At 36.9% G+C, this 20,531-nt stretch overlaps 1 protein-coding gene across 1 annotated transcript; it reads right to left on the bottom strand.

Moving 5' to 3' along the window:
- Positions 1–1,024: 1,024 nt before the first annotated feature.
- Positions 1,025–5,468, bottom strand: Ccdc71l (coiled-coil domain containing 71 like). The gene has a single exon (XM_046422516.1). It carries the CDS (start codon positions 5,163–5,165, stop codon positions 4,437–4,439), a length of 729 nt encoding a protein of 242 aa, XP_046278472.1. The 5' UTR covers positions 5,166–5,468; the 3' UTR covers positions 1,025–4,436.
- Positions 5,469–20,531: the final 15,063 nt, after the last annotated feature.

Genomic DNA, 20,531 nt, shown 5'->3' with positions numbered 1-20,531 from the left:
AATCAAAATTTTAAAAGAAAAATTCTAATAGCAAAAATTGTGATTAAATCCATTTTATCTAACCTCTTACTGCTAAAAACCTCTTTTAGTTGTCAGTAGGGCTAAAAATATAATTTATGTTTTCAATTTAATTCACCTATGAATTACCGTATTTTAATTTGTTTTATACCTTTCCTAGACCATAGTCTGTTCTTGTTTGAGATGCTGAAAAAGCTGGAGAGCTAAACTCCCAAGGGATTGCTCTCAGTATACATATTTATTCTCAGCATGCATACTTTCAGTTAATAGTATTTATTAAGTACTTCCTAGGTCTCTAGAATTAACATCCCTTCCAATCCTTACAATAACTCAATATTTTATTAACTACATTTGCTAATGAGGCTAAGGTACAAATAATTATTTACCTAGAGTCCCAACACTTGTGAGCCATGAATTCACTCATGATAATTCCAGTCCTGGCACTATGACACCACAGCTATTCACTTTGCTACTTCCATCTATTGATAAGAGCTTGGGTATGAAGGCAAGTCAGCCTACACAGTACTATGAAATTGCCCTTGGTGTAGAGTTTGCTAATATTCCACTTCTGCCTTCTAGACTGTAATGAAATTTCTGGCTCTATCCTTAATTGTAGAACAGTCTTTACTGCTACTTATTTAGAGCACTCTTACTTTCTTTTACAATATAAAAGAATGGGAGATTTAGATTTTTTACCATCCCACAAAGGAACTTGGGGTCAAGATTCAGAACCCTGAATTATGATGCATTCTTAAAGGGGTCTATTGCTGGCTGAATGCATAAATGGCTTGCAATTGAAGCACCATAATAGATTCACAAGATAACTAAAGAACTGATGGGACATAGACTCCCAAGACAGCACAAAACAAAAATCTTGAGATTCTTAGGAGTTTTAAGTACACAAAAGTCAAAATTTATCAACTTATAAATTGTTTTTTGATTTACATGTAAACACAAAATCCCATTTCAAAAAATTTCAACCTAATTAGAAAAACTAGACACTGTGTATTCTCTAAAATTTATTTACAGTTAATAAGTTAAAAAGCAAAGTACAACCAAATTGTAAATCTTAATCATATGCACATTAAACTGTCCAGGGAAACAGTTCAGTTCCACTACAAACAATTGCTTTCTAGTGCAATTAAGACATAACAGTTTATCAAAAAAATATTTCAACACACCAATAAAGCAAATGTTAGGTATATATGATCATTAAAAAATATCAATTTAAAGAGTGCTGTGGCAACCCAACCCTTAAAACGACCAAAAAAACCTCTTGAGTTCAAAATTGCTCAGACTTTTTTTATTCAATGATTTTAAAAGATTTTATTGAAGAGTTTTCTGAAAAATAGTACTAACATTTGCTCATAGCAAATCAACAAGTATGTGCCACTAGCTTAAGTTACACTTGTCCAATAGAGTACTCAAACAAAAATAAATACACGCCACAACAGCAACACTTTGCACTATCAATGATGAAGCTTGCCCTCACAATCATGACATTACTGGTTTTAGTGACATAGAAAATGAGTTGCTGGTTGTTAGGAAGGAATGTAAAAAATACCAAAAAGATTATTTGTTGTGCCAGTCACATTTAGGCACCCAAAAGTCAAAAATCAAACAGAAATATAGCAAGGTGATAAAATTCCTCCTAGCTTCCTCCTCTACTTGTGTCATATGAGATATAAATGAAGGCAAGAGAACAAACAAATGGGACTTCTTTAAAAAAAAAAAAAAAACTATACACAAGCTAAGCTACAGACTCACTTCAGAGACAATTAATGGATGCCTCACCATAAAGGCCACTATGCCAAGTTTCTTTTCACACTCTGCCCAAAGGTAATCATAAAATACTTTCACTTTCCTATTAACATACTAGTCAACTATATCAGATGTTTCTCCACATTTTAGAAGTTGCAAGATAGGTTTTGCTAAAGAAAACTTGGCAAAAATATTTCTTACATCTTACTTCACAAACTAGAAACGGCATTATTTAATAGTCCACATGAACCATATTGACTTCAAGATGGGCAATCAGATTCAAACTGAAATCAGATAACCCAAATAAGCCAAAAAAGCATTTACACACATTCAAGTGCACTAAAGTAACAAGGCATAAGAGGAAAAAAATGTCAAGAATATCAGTTAAAACAAATGCAAGGTGTCACTGGTTATGTTTCAGTTGTGTGCTGAGAAAAGTTATTCTCAGCTAATTTCAAAATCCTCAGGAAAACTATCTAGATAAGCTACATGTTGAAATTACATTCTAATATGGCCATTGGATTTACTTTAAAAATTATTATAAAACTATATACAATAGTGAAATGGTATAATACATCTTTTTCAGGTGCTAATAGCTATAAAAGTTAACAATATATTTTTGGAAAGAAACTCCTATGTATATGAAATACAACTGGCAATGGAAGCTAATAACCAAAAAATGTCTCAGCTTCCTATCATACAACTATAATTTAACACTCTCCATCTTCTAAGTAATTATTCACTTTTTTATTTACCCATGTGACAGTGTTTGTAAGGATGCATCATCATTGAGTAGTGAATAAGACTATGAGGCTTACTGGGAAACTGGCATAAAGTCATATATATATATGTATGTATATAATTTTTTTTCAAAACAAGAACACTGAAATGAAAGTCACAACATTTCTACTATGGACTATTAAACTTAAAATAATTATTTCAGAAAGCTATGCCATTTGAATTCTAGGAAAACAAGAGTAAAAATCACAACTCTCATTATTCTCCTAATAAGCTGCCAAGCAGAGATAAACCTTTGTATTGAGGGTTTCACATGCCAAGTTCCAGCCCATTATGGATAGTTCCATGGCAGAATACTTGAATTTGAAATAATTGTGGTACAAAAACACTACTTGACCCTTTAGGTATTGCAGTAAAAGCTGGCTGTGGCACCACTGTCTAATAACCAGTAAGTCGTGCTGCCACCATTGACCAAAGGCACTTGGATAATCAAGAATTCCACACTAGGCCATATGGTATACACACTATTACAAAAGTGTAAAATAAGGGTCAGTACTCTGGGTGGCTTGCCTGTTTGATTTCTGTGGCCTTCAGCTATCAAACAAAGACTGCAAACGAACTATGAATGGAAAAAAAGAAAATTCACAGGACAAAAAAGTCAACTAATTGTCATAATGTTTACAAACGTGATGAATACTAGTCTTGGCATTTCTTGTTATCCAACAATAAAAACAAAGGGATCTATTTTGCCCAAAGTAACTTCAACCAGTTACTTGATACCAAGAAATGCCCCCACCCTTCTCTATAAATCATGTTGAGGTTTCTAATGGGTATTCTGTTTGTCACTTTATTCACAACGTTTACACACATTCATCTCTCCTATGTGACTTCAATTTTAAAACATATTATCTTCTCATTAACATTCTTAGATTTTTATGTTTGACCAGGACATGTTGCCAGATTATCTCCAATTGAATTCCAGTCATTCCTGCAACCAACACCAGTTCTTCACGATTCTTTTTTCCCCCAATCACAAGCCATGTGGTTTCAATGCACTTCAATTTTTATTCAATTAAAAAAGAATTCAACAAGTCGACTTTTCATAAACAAAACTTTGTATGAGTATTCTACCATTTGCTTTAGAAGCTCAGTAAATATAAACATTAAACTTCAATATAAAATCGTTTAGAAACACCTTTAAAACGTTAAGAAATTGGACTTTACATCTCTTTTGTTTGTAATCACTGAGCCCATGAAAATCAAAGCCATATAAATTCTTGCATTACTAACAGTCAAGCTTGAACCTCTCAAAAAAAAAAAAAAATCCTTGGTCAAAGCTTTGAAATTCAGTAAAAATTCAGAAACGAGTGGGATTCAGAATACCCTGAGCACAAACTAGTGCAACACCACAAAACATGTTTGATCTTCCGTCCAGAAAGAGGGGTGGCAGTCAAAAAGAAAAATGGAGGCGGGGGTTAAAGAGCAAGCAAATTCTGGCTTTTATTATACAAGCACGAAAACAAATTCCTTTGGAAAAGAATGACTTCTTCGGAGGACTTCCAGACCAGTGAGGTAGAGTCCGAAAGGGAGAAAACCAATCTGCCCCTATAGTCCTGGAGACTTCTCAATCTGGGGTTCGGAAGCAAAGGGACCTCCCCTGTAAGTCCTGCAGTCTCCTCCGTCGCAGACGCGGTGCGGGGAGGCGGCAGAGGGTACACCTGTCCAGGAGTTCCAGACGCGGGGCCGCATCCCGGGGGCGCGGGGCAGGGAAGCCATCCCGGGACTTCCTCGCGCGTAAAGTGCACTAGGGGACGGTCCTGGAGGAGTCTGTAAACACTCGACTGACACTTGTTCATTTCTCCAAGCAGAAACTCCATCTTGGGCCGGGGACCTGCAGGAGGCGCCCTCGGGGCGGCGCCTCACGCCCGGGGCACCGGGAAGCGGCGGAGCCTCACCACGGGTTCCAGGTCCACTCGCAGGACTTGGCGCGCCTTGCGTCGCGCCGCCGCCAGGCTGCGCTCGCCCCACACGTCGCCGCCGACGCGGATGGTGGGGAAGGTGGTCAGCGTCGGGGTGGCTGCCCTCCAGATCTCCTCCAGGGTGCGGCCCCCGAAGCAGGGCTCGGGCGCCGAGGACTTATCCGGGCAGGACTCCTCGGGGGCCGGCGGCGGCGGCGGCAGCAGCGGCGGCGACTGCGGAGGCGGCGGGGGCAGCCGGGGCCGCCTCCTGCCCGCGGCGGCCGCCCGGGCTCCGCGGCGCCTCCTCCTGGCGGCCGCGCGCGGGGCCGGACGGCGCGTCAGGCCGCGGGCGGTAGGGGGCTCCGGGGGGTCAGGCACCAGGGCCCGGCAGGAGGCGTAGCCGTAGACGTCCTTGCTGCGCAGGATGTGCGGGGAGAACTGGTGCTTGAGGCTGCAGAGGAAGCTCCAGAGCTCAGCGTCCGAGCTCATGAACTCCGTGCTGCGGGGCATGAACAGCTTGAAGGCATCGCCCAGCGCCTTGGTGCTGTCGGCCAGCGACAGTTGCGACCGGGAGTACACCACCTTCTCCTCCCGCGCCTCCAGCCCGGCCCCTCCTCCCGCTCTAAAGCCACCGCCCCGGGCGGCCGCGGCCGGGGGCCGGCGCCGGCGCCTCTTCACGCTGCGCCGCATCGGAGGCCACTCGAGGCCGCCCGCGCTCGCCTGCTCTCGCTGTCGCCGCCGAGCCCGCCCGAGTCTGGCTTGGCTCGGCTGTGGTGGCCGCTGCTGGCGTCTCCAGCCCGGCGCGTCTCTCGCTACTTTTCTCGCCTCCGCCGCCCCTCCCCCTCCGAGGGCGGAGGACGCGGGTGGATATCCTGCCGCCCGGTTCAAGATGGCGGCCGTCGCCCACCCCTGGGCTTTGTCATTGGACGGTGCTTCGCCCCCCTGGTTTCTCTTTCTTCTCCTCTCTAGCCTTCTTTCGCCCTCTGCCTTTCTTTAAATGTGCCCGCCTCAGGCCCCTCCCACCGCAGCCCAGACTCCACCCATTGGGTGCTCTCAGAAAAGGGGCGGGGACTGGGAGAGGCCAGTTGCTGGGAGATGGTGCCGGGGTGGCTGGTGGTTGTTGTTGGTAGTGGTGGTGGTGGTGGTCCCTGAATGCGAGTCAACAGTTGGGTGGGTGTATGATGGTTGCCATGTGTAGAGTAAGAGGTGGATGTCAGCTATGTCTTGGGATTGAGTGGATATGCAGTTGTGGGTTGAGCTCAAAGATCTACCAGTCTGAGTAACAAAGGGAGATGTCCCTAAAGACTGACTAGTATCACAGCTAGGGAATTTGGGTTTATGTCTAGAGAAGATGGACCTTTCACAATTTCCGTCTAAATCCTCAAAGGCTTCTATTGGCAACTTCATTCTAAACTCTTCCCTCTCTTGACTCCAATCCATCTCAAGAAACCAGTAAACATTCAGGTAATGTGGTGGCATTGGCGAGATTGGCTCCTCTGGGCACTGGAACCATTTTGGTATTTGAGAGAGACTCTGCTAATCAGGAAAACAAAGCCTTTCATACTATGAAAACAAGAACTGTGCTCAAGTTGATCAAAGATCAATTACAACAAAGCCATTCTACTTAAAGGATATATCCTTGTTTTAAACATATAATAGTTCTGTCAGAATATCACTTCGTATTTCATTTGGTTTTCACATGTCTCTTTACAGCATTCTAGAATCCTTATCATTTAGAAAGGATGAAACATCACATATACTCAACAAAATTTTGTTGAAAGAAACACATTTTTAATAATTCATTTCCTTTTGTATTTGAGGGGAGAGTAGTAAATGTTCTTTTGTTGTCTTCTAATAATCACCATATTGAACTCAGTGCAAGTCAGGTAGTGGGCATCAATATATTTGCTAAATGAATTAATGAAATGCCACTGATTATTTGAAATGGAATGAGAAAGAAAATATTGAAATTCCTTTGAAAAAAATGATTTCATTATTTTACATTTATATTACCACGTTCTCAGAACTGGTAATTTTCCCCCCCAGTGCTGGGGATCAAATCCAGGACCTCAAAGATGCTAGACAAGCGTTCGTTCTAACATTAAGCCCCACTCCACCCCAACCCACAAGTTTTCTTTTACGTTTTTAAGGTTTAAAAAAAAAAACTCCTGATACATAGTTTTGAGCCAGATTTTACCTTTCAGTAAGCATCTTATTTTGCAGTAGACAATGAATAAGGTACAGAATTTTCGTGATTTACATATAGTTTCTGATGGTTCCCTTGACTATGTAAGCCCAAAGACACCTAGTTCTATCTCCTTATTTCACAGATGAAGAAATTTAGACCCACAGAGGTTCATTAATACAGCTTGGTGATAGAAGCACTGAGACTCTAGGTCTTTGGATTCCCAATCTGGCGATCTTTATATTTCACTGTTTTTTTGTTTTGTTTTTTTTCAAATTATGCTGCCCTAATTTAAGGCGGATCAATAGAATATGCTTTATATACCAGTGGGGTGACCAAGGGACAGAGCTCTACCCCTATTCCTACTTCCACTCCACTCAGAATTGAGCAGTTTTTAATCTGTCTTATATTGGATTTAGATAATATTTTGTTTGAAGCAGATAAACTTTTGTTAGTTTCAATAAAAACTAAAGGCAAAATAATTTGAAAGATGCTTCTCTACACCAGAACACCCTCTCCACACAGTGGGTTTTGTTTATAGCAAAAATAAAACTTGACTGCAAACCAGTTCTCTACCTCTCTACCTACCAAAATCATGGTAATTTTCTGAAGAGAAAATAATTTTCTTAGAAAAGCACACTTTGACTTCAGAATTATAGAGCCAACCCAGCTTCCCAACCTCTTATAAAAAATGATATTGCAACAACTCTTTACAGCACAATTAGTTTTCTTGGTAATTCTGAGACTATATAGTAATATGAAATTAAAATAACTTCCATTGGAATACTCCTGCAGATTGACACAGAAAATCTCACAGAGCAAACAAGTAGAAAACTAGGGGAACTTCATGACGAAAGAAAAACAAAATTAGGTAAAATGTAGTCTGGGCTTCTTATATTGCTATTCTTACCCTTCCATGTTTTAAGCTCTTTAGGTCTTTTCACTTAAATATGTTTAAAACTTATATAACTGATTTCAATTAAGGAAATTAATTTTTTCAATATAATTTTGATTCTAAGAAAAAAGGATCACAACAAATTGTTAAGTATTGAGTTTATTTTGTGATATACATTCATTGAATTTACTTAACACTAAACAATGTTTTAATGAAATACTTTCAGGAACCAGTATCATGTTAAACTACTTAAATTACTTTTACACACTTAAATTTATCTATTTGCTCTTTTCTTTTTCCTTTCTTAATTTCTTCTTGACCTCCACATTTTGGTTAGCTCGAAATAAGTATTATGAGTTGTTCTTATTCATTCTCCATAGGTGAGTAGAATTTATACATAAAACTAATATGTTTCTTCTAGTTCCTGAGACATAAAGTTTAAGCAAAGTTGATAAATTTTCATGCCTGAGGAATGACAGTTTACAATCCTCAGTGTATCCTTTACCTCTCAAAGATCATCTTTCTATATCTGATAAATAAATTACCGGTAATATGGATAATAGAAAAAAACCATATGCATCTCTTTTCTGTGTTTATAATTTATGTTGCTAAAGAGAATCCAAGCCAGCCATGGTGGTGCACACCTGTAATCCCAGAGGCTCAGAAGGCTGAGGCAGGAGGATCACGACTTCAAAAGCAAGCCTCAGCAACTTCACAAGAACCTAAGCAACTTAGCAAGACACTGTTCTCTAAATAAAATACAAAAAGGGTTGGGGATATGGCTCATTGGTTAAGTGCCTCTAGGTTCAATCCCTCATACAAAAAAAAAAAAAAAAAAAAGCAAATCCAAGCAAAATAAAATGATTTGAAAAGTTAAACATAAAATGTATCTCTTAGCTACCCAGGACTTTTGCTTTAATATCTCACTTCTATAAAAATAATTTGCTTCTTGAAGCCAAAAATAATAAAAAATATATGTAATACTTTAATGTTCATTTACATAATTGTCTAGCAAGTGCAGATTAATACATATTTATAATAATCAGATTAGTAGTTACCTGTGAGGGTAAGGATTAACTGGGAAGGGGCATGAAGGGACTTTATGAAGTAATGGAAATTTTATTTATTTACTTATTTTTGGTACCAGGGATTGAACCCAGGGTTCTTAACAGTGAGCCACATCCCCAGCCCTTTCTTATGTTATTTAGAGACAAGGTCTCACTAAGATGCTTAGGGCCTTACTAAGTTGCTAAGACTGGATTTGAACTGATGATCCGCCTGCCTTAGCTTCCCAAGCTGCTAGGATTATAGGCATGCACCACTGCGCCAGGCCTATTTCTTGATCTTATTGCAGTAATATATACAAACATCAAGTTCAATCAAGCTGTACCTTTAAGATTTATGCATATTACTGTGTGAATGTTGTACCTCAATAAGAAGGTTTTAAAAAGTATGTTACAGACATCAGCTATGCAATCAAATAAATATAGAATCAAATGCATCTTTACATAAAATATTTTTGGAAACCTTTTAACCCTTTTTTACCTTTCTGAGTCTCAGTTATCTCACCTACAAAACAAATGTAACCTCTACTTCAAGGATTAGATGAGATAATATCTATAAGACTCTAAACTGCCTGGAACACAGTAAGCATTCAATAAATTATAGCTGTTCTTATTTTTCTTAGCTAATTTTGAGGACTGTATTTGATTTAACTAATATATTTCAAACTGTATTACAGAAAATTGACTTTTTAAAATATGATAGAATTGATGAGGTGAAAATCAAAATGTTAGAGCTAATGGAAACTTAGAGATCATCTAATGAGTCCAAAAACTTTTATTCAAGTAAGAATACTGAGATGCCAAGAGATCTGCCCAAGGTCACAGAGCTATTTAGTGGAAGATGCTGAAGTAGAATCTAGGTCTCTATCAGTTCAGAGTTGTTTCTAACATTCTAAAATTTGCATTTAGTCCAAGGAGCTAGTGTTAACATTAGTATAAATGATATTAAATACAGCATAACACATTAAGGAAAAATTCAGCTTTTTCATTAGACTCATTCTAAATCGAGATTTTTCTACAAATGTTATCTCAAAGCTTTTATACGCTTAATACGAAATACATAAGGGCTGTATAAACTGAGGGGATAGAACTTCTGCTTACAGAAAAATGGAATACATGTACTTTCTCTATACCCACAAATTGTAAATGAAACCTCTAGATATTATATGTAAAGTAAATATAAGAACACTGAAAATGGAAAGAAGGCAAACAGATTTAGGATCTCAGAACACAAGGAAGGGCAATGCAGTGAGTTCCTTGTGTTTTCTTTTCACTCTTTTCTACATGCATTTGAGAGTGGGTGCTAGAGAAACCAGCAGTCCCAAAATGCCAACAGAGCAAATATAAAAAGCCCAAGGAAAATCTTGTTTCCTCTAACGATGGGACCAGGTAAGGGGTAGAAAAAGATAGAAACCTATTAGAAAATAATTGCTGAAAAAAATTCACAGATTAAAAACTATGACTTCTACATTTGCTGAGTTATAAAAAGCACCCCAAAACCTCTGCTGGGGTGATATCACCCCAGACTAGATTTGGCATCAGTACTTTTGCCAAAAAGTGTCACTGGAATCAGAGTGGAAAATCTTAACTCCTTCCTGGCAGTACCAAGGCAGCAACCTCTCTCCCTGTTGGAACAGTATCAGAGATAAACAGCTAAAAGAGATTTAAATAAGATCCAGAGTCTCATAATGCAATACCCAAAATGTCATTGAAAATCACTTAACAAAAAGCTATCAAACTGAAGGAAAAAAGACAATCAATAGATGCCAACATGGGGATGAGAAAGAGAATGACAAATATTTAAAGTGACCATCATAAAAACAAGCAATTATGATATTTTAAAACAAGTTAAAGAAATAGATAATCTCACAAAATAAATAGGGGATACAAATAAGAACAGAATATAATTTTAGATTTGAAAAATACAACCACCAAAATAAAAATCTCAGTGGATGGGTTCAACATTAAAATGGAGGGGACTGAGGAAAGACTCAATGAACTTGAAGATATAACAATAGATATCATTCAATCTGAACAAGAGGAAAAATTATCTAGGAAAAAAGAAGAAGAACAAAAGTCTCAGGTACCAATGGGAATATGAGACCTAATATTTGTATCATTGCAAATCTAGAAGGAAAGCCTCAAAAAAGAAAATGGGGCTTATAAAAAGCACTTACATAAATAATGGCTGAAAATGTTTCAGATTTGCAAAAGACATAAATTTACAAATTTAAGAACAAAACCAAACAAAATAAATTCAAAGAATCTACATCAAGGCACATCCTAGTCAAACTCCTAACATTAAAGACCAAAAAAAAAAAAAAAAACCTTGAAATCAGCTTGATTAAAAATGATATCTTACTTTTAAAGGAAAAACAATTCGAATGACAAAAAAAAAAAATCCTCTTCAGAAACCAGGAGGCCAGAAGACAATGGTTATATCTTTTTCATTTGCTAAAATAAAATAATGGTCAACCTGAATTTCTACATCCAGTGAAAACATCCTTTGATAATGTAAAGGAGATCAAGACATTCTCACATGAAGGAAAACAGAATTTGTTGCCAGCAGATATGCTTTAAAGAACAACCAAAGGAAGTTCAATAAGTACAAAGGAAACAATAAAAGCATTCTTAAGACATTGAAAGAAAGGGAAGAACACTGTAAGCAAAAAATGTGCAGAAATCCTTTTCCTTTTGAATTTTCTAAATTATGTCTGATGACTATGATAAATTGAGTGTTTGTATCCCCACAAAATTCATATTTTGAATCCCTACTCCCTAAGGTGATTGGCAGGATAAAAGGAGATGAGATTTCTGTATTTCACTAAAAATGGTGACAATGACACCCTTAGACTGGAATAAGTTATTTACACAAAAAGTAAGCACTCTAAAAGCTGTATAATAAGATATACTCAAAAACATTATAGATAAAAATAAAATTTCTTAAAAAATGTTTAGATAAATGAACAGAAATGAAAAATAGAACAAATGCCAAATAAACTGAAAGGATAAATCTATATATGCTATGTACTAGTGCTTATTGATAAATGATTGTTTAAATCAGAAATTGCTCAGATAGGAGGGAACCAAGAAATTGGCCAAATCAAAAATTTATCTAGACCTAAAATTAATCAAAAGTCTTTGATCTGTAGGCCTAGTTAAAAGATTTTTCTCCTGAGTAGTAAGTATCTACTTCTATTGTTTTTCCTCTTAACCATTGTCTTCTAAAGCTTCATAGAACCAATCTTGAAATGTTAAATTTAGATTATGTCAAAGTGTCAATGCAAACAACTTCTTCATATTGTTAATTCACATTAAATTTAAAGTCAGAAAAAGACTCTTTTCTTCCCCCAAAATATGTGTACATTGAACTTTGCCATACTTGGAGGACTTTCAATTTATCCCTGTTAAATCTAATTTTCTTAGTGTCAATCCAGCATTCCTACTTGAATCTGAATTCTGTAATATCTGATTTTGATTAATTCTTCCACCAAATTAAACAAGTATCTTTACACTTCACACTAAATCTTCAATGCCACTACTAATTGGAACAGACTCAATGACAAAGACATAGGTTACCCTTCTGGAGACCTACCATCCTGACACACAATCACTTGTAACCAGTTTCTGGGTACAGCTGGCCCACCAACTTCAAGATTGTTTTATGTTATTATCACCCAGCTGTAATCTCTTATTGAGGAAGATATTAAAAGAAGAATCACATTTTTGTTGAAATCAAAATATACTGTTTATGGGCCTTTCCATAATCTACCAAACCTGATATCCCCATCAAAAATCAGATGAAATCACCACTTGGTATTTTTATAAGCTCTCAGACTGATATCAAGTGTAGACCCCACTTGTGCAAGAATAATTTGCTTAGTAATTTGGAGCTCAGCTCTAATTACATGTAAAAGTGATTAGTCTGTTTGAAACTATTAGTACCAGATTGGAAGAATATTAGCACATGGAATTATAAATGTGGAAAAAAGAGAGTTAAGTATTATAATGAATAACTAGATGAATGAGAAACAACAAATTAGTATGATTTTTTAAAAAGTTTTTTAAAAGTTGCTTTTTGGACATAAGTAGAATGCATAAGCATATAAAATTTCAGAAACGAGGTAATTTTTAAAATTGTTTTTTACTTAATGCTGCCAAGATTAAACTCCTAACACACATCTTCAGTTATATCCTTCTAGTGCTCAAAAATATCCAGTGGATCTCTGCTGGCTACCAAATAAGAGCAAATTCTGTAATCTAATGTTCCAGTGTTCAAATTATGGCCCTAACCAAGCTTCAAATCTCATTTATATCTGGGGTACAGCAAAACTTTCTGCCAAACATCACCACAACATATTCCTAGAACTTTCATTCACTCAATCATTCAAATAACTTATTGAGAAATAATTTATCTACTATATATCAAGCAAAGTACTAGGAAGAAACTGTGAACAGAACTATGTCAAGAACTTGCTTTATGATGCTGATAGACTACTAGTATATTAGTTACTTATGGCTCCATTAACCAATTACCACAACCTTGACTCAAAATAATGCTAACTTATTATAGTTCTGGAAGTCAGAAGGCCAATTTGCATCCCACTGGACTAAAATCAAGATTTTGGCAGGGCTGTCATTTTCTGGAGCTTCAAGGGTAAATCTATTGCCTCACCTTTTCTGTCTTCTAGGCGTTTCTCACGTTCCAGCTTAAGGCCCACTTTCTCCATTCGGAAAGCCACCAACATAAACCTCTTTGACCGTTCTTGAACAGTCGCATCTCCCTCTGATTCTTCTCATCTGTGGGTAAATTGAGTTTACCTGGATAATCAAAAAAAAAAAAAAAAAGCTTCCTATTTCAAATTATCTGATTAACATGAATTCTCTCCTTCCAAATAAAATATTTGTATGTTCCAGAGATTCAGATGCACTCTTGAGGGGCCATATTTCAGCCTACAGAATCAAAGCTTTAACTAATGATAACACAAGCTTAACATATACCGAATACTCACGTTTTTGTCGTGTCTGACCCTGGGCTAAGCAGTTTCCATAGTTTACTTCAATCTTCTCAACAGTCCCATTTATTGTGTACTATTCTGTATGTTCCACTTTACAGATGAGCATACTGGCACTGTTTTTTTTTTTTTTCACACCTATATATCTTTGCTCTTCCCCTGTTTTCCCCTTTCCATCTTCTTACCCACCCTTTGATGCCTCTCACCAAAGCCATTGGTCCCTATACCCGTTTTGTTTTACAAAGGCTGTTGAAATTTGCTTTTATCTCCCTGACAAAATGTTTTCCTGCCCTTTCTCATGTCCCTACTTTACCCTCACCCCCAGGAAAGTGGCTGTCACTGAGGGGAATGAGTTGTATCTCTCAGTTGTACTACATTAGGAGAAAACCTGTGAACCATCTAGATTACAAACTCCTTTGTATCTTATGCTGTATCTTAGTCACCTTTTTATTTGTCACTGTGTATAGCAATAAGGTCTTGATATTTTCTCTGCATATGAGTACTTTAAAGTTTAAAAAATATGATATCTAATTTGATCCTCAAAGAATCAGGTAAGGGAAATTAAGGGTAAAATGTTGTTATTCTCATTCATGGACAAGGAACTGAAGCCTAGTAAGGTTAAATGATGTGTTCAAGGTTAAAGGCTGGCTCCTGAACCAAAGTTTTCTTATTCAAAGGCCAGAACACTTTTCAGTCCTGTTTCTCCTTGCTCACTGTAAAAGCACTCAACCATGATTTTGAAACAAATCTTTTAAAATTGAAGATGGTAGCATCTTCCTTGGCCATCTTTAAAACTTCACCATTTTCATCTGTGTCTTCTAATTTTAGTCTTGACTGACACAAACAAATTAGATGATATATTAAGTATTAAGATAACATCATACTCTAAAATTCTTTGAACTAAAGGGGGAGAAAATAGACAATTTTTTGAATATGAGAAGACATAGAAAGTAAAATATTATAGACCATTGATTCTCAACCAGTTGGGAAACCAAACCAGTGCAACTGATATAGTAGTATCCAGGGTCTAGGACTGGGGTCCCCTCATAGTGTGTCAATGTGGCAGGTGTCAGCTGCATACCATCCACCTGGCCAAGTACTTCCATAGCATTGCTTCCTTCAGGCAATGGCAATACATCCTAGTCAGGGCACACAACTGGAGGGGAATCCTCTGGGAATGACATTTGATATGACTAGGGAGAGAAAGTTAGCTTAGATACAAGTTATGTTTCTCCATATGAGCCACCAAAGAACCTTACAATCTAAGCTCAAATCTGTGGTGCCATAGGCACTAAATATTTGCCAGCTAATCAATGGTGATCATAAGTATATATAAAATAAATATATATGTGCACGTCATACATATATATCACTAGGACATTGTTTTTTTACTTTTAAGGATTCGTAATAATGTTTAAATACATGTTTTAAGCATATTTTCTTTCTTTTTATTACTTTCCTAGGATTAATTTCCTGGGTCTGAAAATATGTAACTCCTCAATATGCATTGCCACATTGATTTCTTAGGAAGTTATACCAACTTATAATACTTCTAGCAATATATGAGTATATGTATGTTTCACCTTAACCTTTCCAGCAGTAGATGTTTAGATATACTAAACATGTTGTCATTAATCATCATTTTAACTTGTATTTATTCTGTTGCTAGTGACAGTGAACATTTTATATTTCTTGACTTGTTCTACTTTCATTCTCTCTCACCATCCTCTGGCTTCTACCACTTTCAACATTTTGATCTGTGATTTGAATAAGACAATAGGTGATTTGGATAATGTGATAGGCAGGCTTATCAAATTTAGAACTCCCATGGAGCAGTAACAGAGTGCTGATATTTCCTTCTGAACTGCCTTGAACAATGAACAAAATCTAAAAAGTGTAATTTCATAGAAACAAATACAAAGTCTAAATCTGGGGTCCAAAAACTCAGTTGTAGAAGTATAACATGAAAGAACTGTATCTTCATAGCAGCAGATGTCTAAAGAACCAGGGGGTTCAGTTGGCAGCAAGCTTAATATGCATTCCCAGTAGGCATCTGTTGCCCCCCAATGAATGTGGTCATATAGCTGTATTAATAGTTGCTGTACTCTGCACTGAAGTGTTATATATAGTTCTTGGACATTGGTGCACTGGAAGCCATCCTCAGAGGAATGACTGGGAAGATGAAGTGACTCCACACTAGGTCGTGGAAAAAATGGATAGCGGGCTTCAAACATTTTTTGCCTGGAGAAAAGAAGTTTCACATAGGACTTTATTAATGACCTGCAACATTTTAATCTTTGCACGTTCTCTGAAGTTCCAAGCAGAGCAGTAACTGGCTGTGGCCATTTTATAATTAGAAAAATGCACTGTCACTAAGGAAAATGAATTAAAAGAAAGTTTCTCCCCTTTGGAGGTAAACAGAGTTTTACACTTTAGAGCAGAGTATGGCAAGGAGAGTGAAGCTATGTTTCAGTCCTCACTCACCCCTTGGTCACTCATTTTTGTGCAGAAGTTGTTCAGTAGCATGCAGTGGCCCTAGCTGTAAAGTAAGATCAATAAATTATCATCATAAACAAATTCAACCTACTGCCTGCTTTTGTAAATAAATTTTTGTTGAAATACAGTCACATTCATCCATACTGTTTAGTCTGCTTTCCAGCTGTAACAGACCTGTGTAGTGGAACAGAGGTTGTATGACCCATAAAGCTAAAATATTTACTGTCTGGCCCTTTGCAGAAAAAGCTTGCTAATTCCTGCTCTATAATGATTTTAGTAACCCATTGTAAAATATCAGGATTGGTAGTGGCATTAGGGATTTGAAGGATGACTACTCATTTTTAAAAAGCAAGGGAAAAAGTTAACTTTTCAATTATTATACTAATTGTTTCACCCTTTAATCCTATATCATTATTAGTATGCATTAGAAAACTTCTGCTTGTGAATAACAGAAGTCACTTGATTTTGATTAACTAAGAAGAGGATATTGAGAAGATAGCTTGGTTTCTGAGAATCCTAGGGAGAAGGTACAGCAAGGACTGAACCTTGTAATTAACCTAGAGTTCTTTGATCTCCATTTCCTATCTCTGTTTTTTCTCTGTGCTTCTGCTATGGTGTGAATATGGTTGTTTCCTAGGGATCTTGTACAGGAGTTTAATCCCCCAAATCATATTTTAATGGTATTAATGGTATTAAGAAGGTAGAAATTTACTCTCACTATAGTCTTTAGGGGCCTTTGAGAAGTGATTAGATAAGGTCATTAAAGTAGAGCCCATTCATCATTCTGGTGGCTTTATAAGGAGAGGGATAAAAACACAAACACATACACACATGCTCCTGCCACAATGTGATGCAGCCAATGGGGTTGGGGGAGCTGTTGCAAGAGCCTATATCATGCTATTTCAACTTTGAACCTCCAGAACCATAAGCCAAAATAAATCTCTTTTCCTTATAAGGTGGCTGCCTCAGGTATTTTTGTTGGGAGTCGCCCTCGCTCCAAAACACTAACATCCGCATCCCCCAGAAGAGCTGTCCAATGGTGAGCCCTGCTGGCTCACATGATCCTTACCCACCAGTCAGACTAGCCCTGCTGACTCACATGATCCTTACCCACCAATCAGAAAACACCCCTTGCCAACTCTCAAACCATTAAACTGTTAAACTGTCATAACTGTCAAACCACCCCCAGCTCTATAAATATGTAGAGCTGTTCCTCAATAAACGGGCATTTTCTCTGACAACAAGCCTTGTTAGTTCTTTCAATTTCACTATAGTATTGAAAAACTGACTAATACAACATCCAATGTATTTTATTCCATTTTGTGACAAAAAATTAATCAGAAGGTTAATACTAATACAGTTTTAAAATTCACCCAGTTATATAAGGCTTAAACTGAAAAAGTGGACTGTCCATTGCACCTTACTTCACAATTTTCATTTCCCAGAAGCAACTATTTTCAACTCTTCTAGTATTTCTTCTGTTCATGTTTGTAAGTAACATGCTGATATTGCGTGTGCGTTCTCTCTCTCTCTCTCTCTCTCTCTCTCTCTCTCTCTCTCTCTCTCTCTCTCTCTCTCTCCCCACTCTCTTTTGCAGTACTGGGGATTAAACCCAATGGGTACTGTACCACTGAGCCACACCCTAGGCCATATATATGTATGTATGTATGTATGTATTTGAAGACAGGGTCTCACTAAATTGCCAAGCCTGGCCTCAAACTTGAGATCCTCCCACTTCAGAATCCAGATTAGCTGGGATTACAGGCATGTGCCACCAATTTAAATATACTGTTATTTCTTGATTTTTCAGTTTTAAATATTATTTATGTATTTCTTACTATGGAAGATGATACATATTTTTGCTAAATCTGTATTTGGCATTTACATCGCAAAAGCTATATAAATAAAGCAAATTTTCTACAGTTGAACTCTTCCAAAAGTGGAAAAATGTCCTGCAAAGTTAGCAAGTTCCTGAAACTGTAAATATCTGGAGGATGAATGTCTAATCTTGTTTACTTTATATCTCTAGTAATTTCTGCAAAGCCAGCATATGTGCTGTAATCTTTAAATTCTTATTGAGTGAATGTATGTCAATAAAAACCTTCAAATAGATGTTGATTACTACTTTGAAGGAATCTGTCATAGAGTATTTTTGCATTGGATCAGAGATGGGATTGAATAAACCTGAAAATTTTATAGTTATATGATCTACCAAAACCCATGAATTTAAGCGACCTCTTATTATTATTACATGTCCTCAGAAGGACTATATCATAAACTTTGAATCTCTAGGATATATATATATATATATATATATATATATATGTATATAATACATGGCAAAGAGTAGACATCCATCCAATAAATCATTGAGAAGTGGATTAACGAAGGAATTACTATGTTTTATATGTTCCTAGTCAGTTCCCTATAGACGTCTTGGTGCCAACTACTGCCTTGATCTATGGTTAAATTGTTCTTAGACTTCCTCTCAACTGAGCAGTCATCCTCTTCTCTAAATTGATGTGTCAATCATTTGGCACTTATAGTGAATGGCTTTGTTTTGTTAGGGGTGTATGTGAACACATGTATTTCTCATACTTGATTGGGAAAGGCTGTGTCTTCTACTGAATTCCCTGGCTTCCATTACATTGCCATTCCATGGCTATATCCGTCACTGATAGCTTGATTCTGTCAACTTCAAAGTAAAATGTAGGTGAGATCCATTTTGAGAAAACCTGGTATATTAAAATCCAACTTCAAAAACTGAAAATTTGGGAAATATTGTGTTACAAAATTATTTTTTCTAAAATAATTCAACCATAATGTTATCCTACACAATTCATATTTCAGTTTAGCCACATTTTTTAGGGACATGTGTAATACAAAGTGAAAGCATATACAGAATAATAGATAATCATTGCTTATGGCAATGCGGAGAGGGGCTCATAAATAATAGGAGCATGTATTGTAAAAGGTATGGCAATTAATATTTCTCAAAAAAAATATCAAAGTGCTCATGATGGATCAAAACCAGGATTCACTTAATGTTCTTACTCTGTATTTAGCAATTTAGTATTTATTGATATTTTAGACTATAGACATTAGTAAATAGGAGAAGTGCTGTACCCTTTTTTCAGTGCTTCCAACTTCCAAAGAGGCATTCAGAGATCCCGAATATGATGGGTTTTGCACACACATTTCACAGCAGAAGAAAATGGTGGTTCAATCTTTTCCAAGATAACAAACATTGAGAAAAGGTCTAATTTAGATTCAGGATATTTTTACTTTTGTTGATTTTTTTGTTGGTTGCTATTATTGTCATAACAGAGATTACTTAATAACCAGAAAAAATTAGGAGTAGAGTCTGAAATGGGATTCTTTGTAGAATCAAATAAAATTTTTTTAAATTAAGAGGTATACCAACTTAAAACAATATCACCTTCATTTACAGCATTATCACCTTTGTGATAATAATTATTACTGGAATCTTATATTTTAATTATTATTTTACTTTATATATAATGAGACATTTATTCAATTGAAACTATATTTATTTAGTCCATCAATTTCTGTCATAATATAAAATGAAGAAGGAGAAAATGATGTTCTCTTTTAATCAGCACAGTAAAAGAATGAGTAGGATGTTTTACCACATTAGTTTAAAAACTACATCATGAAAAGCAAGGGGGAAACAATCAAAACACTCTCTGGATTTTGAATTGTAGGGCTGGTCTTCAGTGAAAGAACATGGATTTTTCTAGATGTTTTTATGAGGACTTCCTGCTTTCATACAAGACTATGGCCTTGATTTTGAGCTAAACACTCATAGAAATGCTTTGTTTGAATTTGCACAAAATTTTAATCATCATTAAAGTTTACAAGAATGCCGCAGTCTGGCTGGGCACATAATCACGAGCCACCACACAGCTTGTAGATTCAAACAGCAACTCTTTATTCCCAAACTCACACCAGCCGTCTACAGTCACGTTCTGGGGAAATCCACGTTCTCTGCCCAAATCCACCTCCACTGGGCTTCTGTCTCCCAAAGAATACTGTCTGAATCCCATGAGAACTCAAGGGGAACTCAGGCAGCAGGATACGCCCTATTCCCAGCAGGAATAATCTTAAACCTGGAACGCCCTAAACCCGATTATCTTAAACCGGGAACACCCTAATCCACCTTGGTCCTTGAGCAAGGTCACCTACATTCAATGTCACTGCAAAATGTCAGCAACATGGGGTACGCTGGCAAGGAAATTGTCATACCTACTTGGCTAATGGCTCCCAGCACAAGAATTATGGATTTCTGGCTGTTCTTGAAAAACTGTAACTTCTGTAATCAGTAGGTTCTCATTCCACGATGACCACCAGGGCTACAGCTGAGTAATTCCTTTTTGTTGT

The sequence above is a fragment of the Marmota monax genome, unplaced genomic scaffold, assembly GCF_021218885.2.
Source record: "Marmota monax isolate L192 unplaced genomic scaffold, Marmota_monax_Labrador192_F-V1.1 WCK01_AAM20220418_F8-fsc00027, whole genome shotgun sequence".
Taxonomy (NCBI): Eukaryota; Metazoa; Chordata; class Mammalia; order Rodentia; family Sciuridae; genus Marmota; species Marmota monax.
Note: the sequence above shows the minus strand (reverse complement) of the source record. Positions and strands in the feature narration are given on the sequence as shown.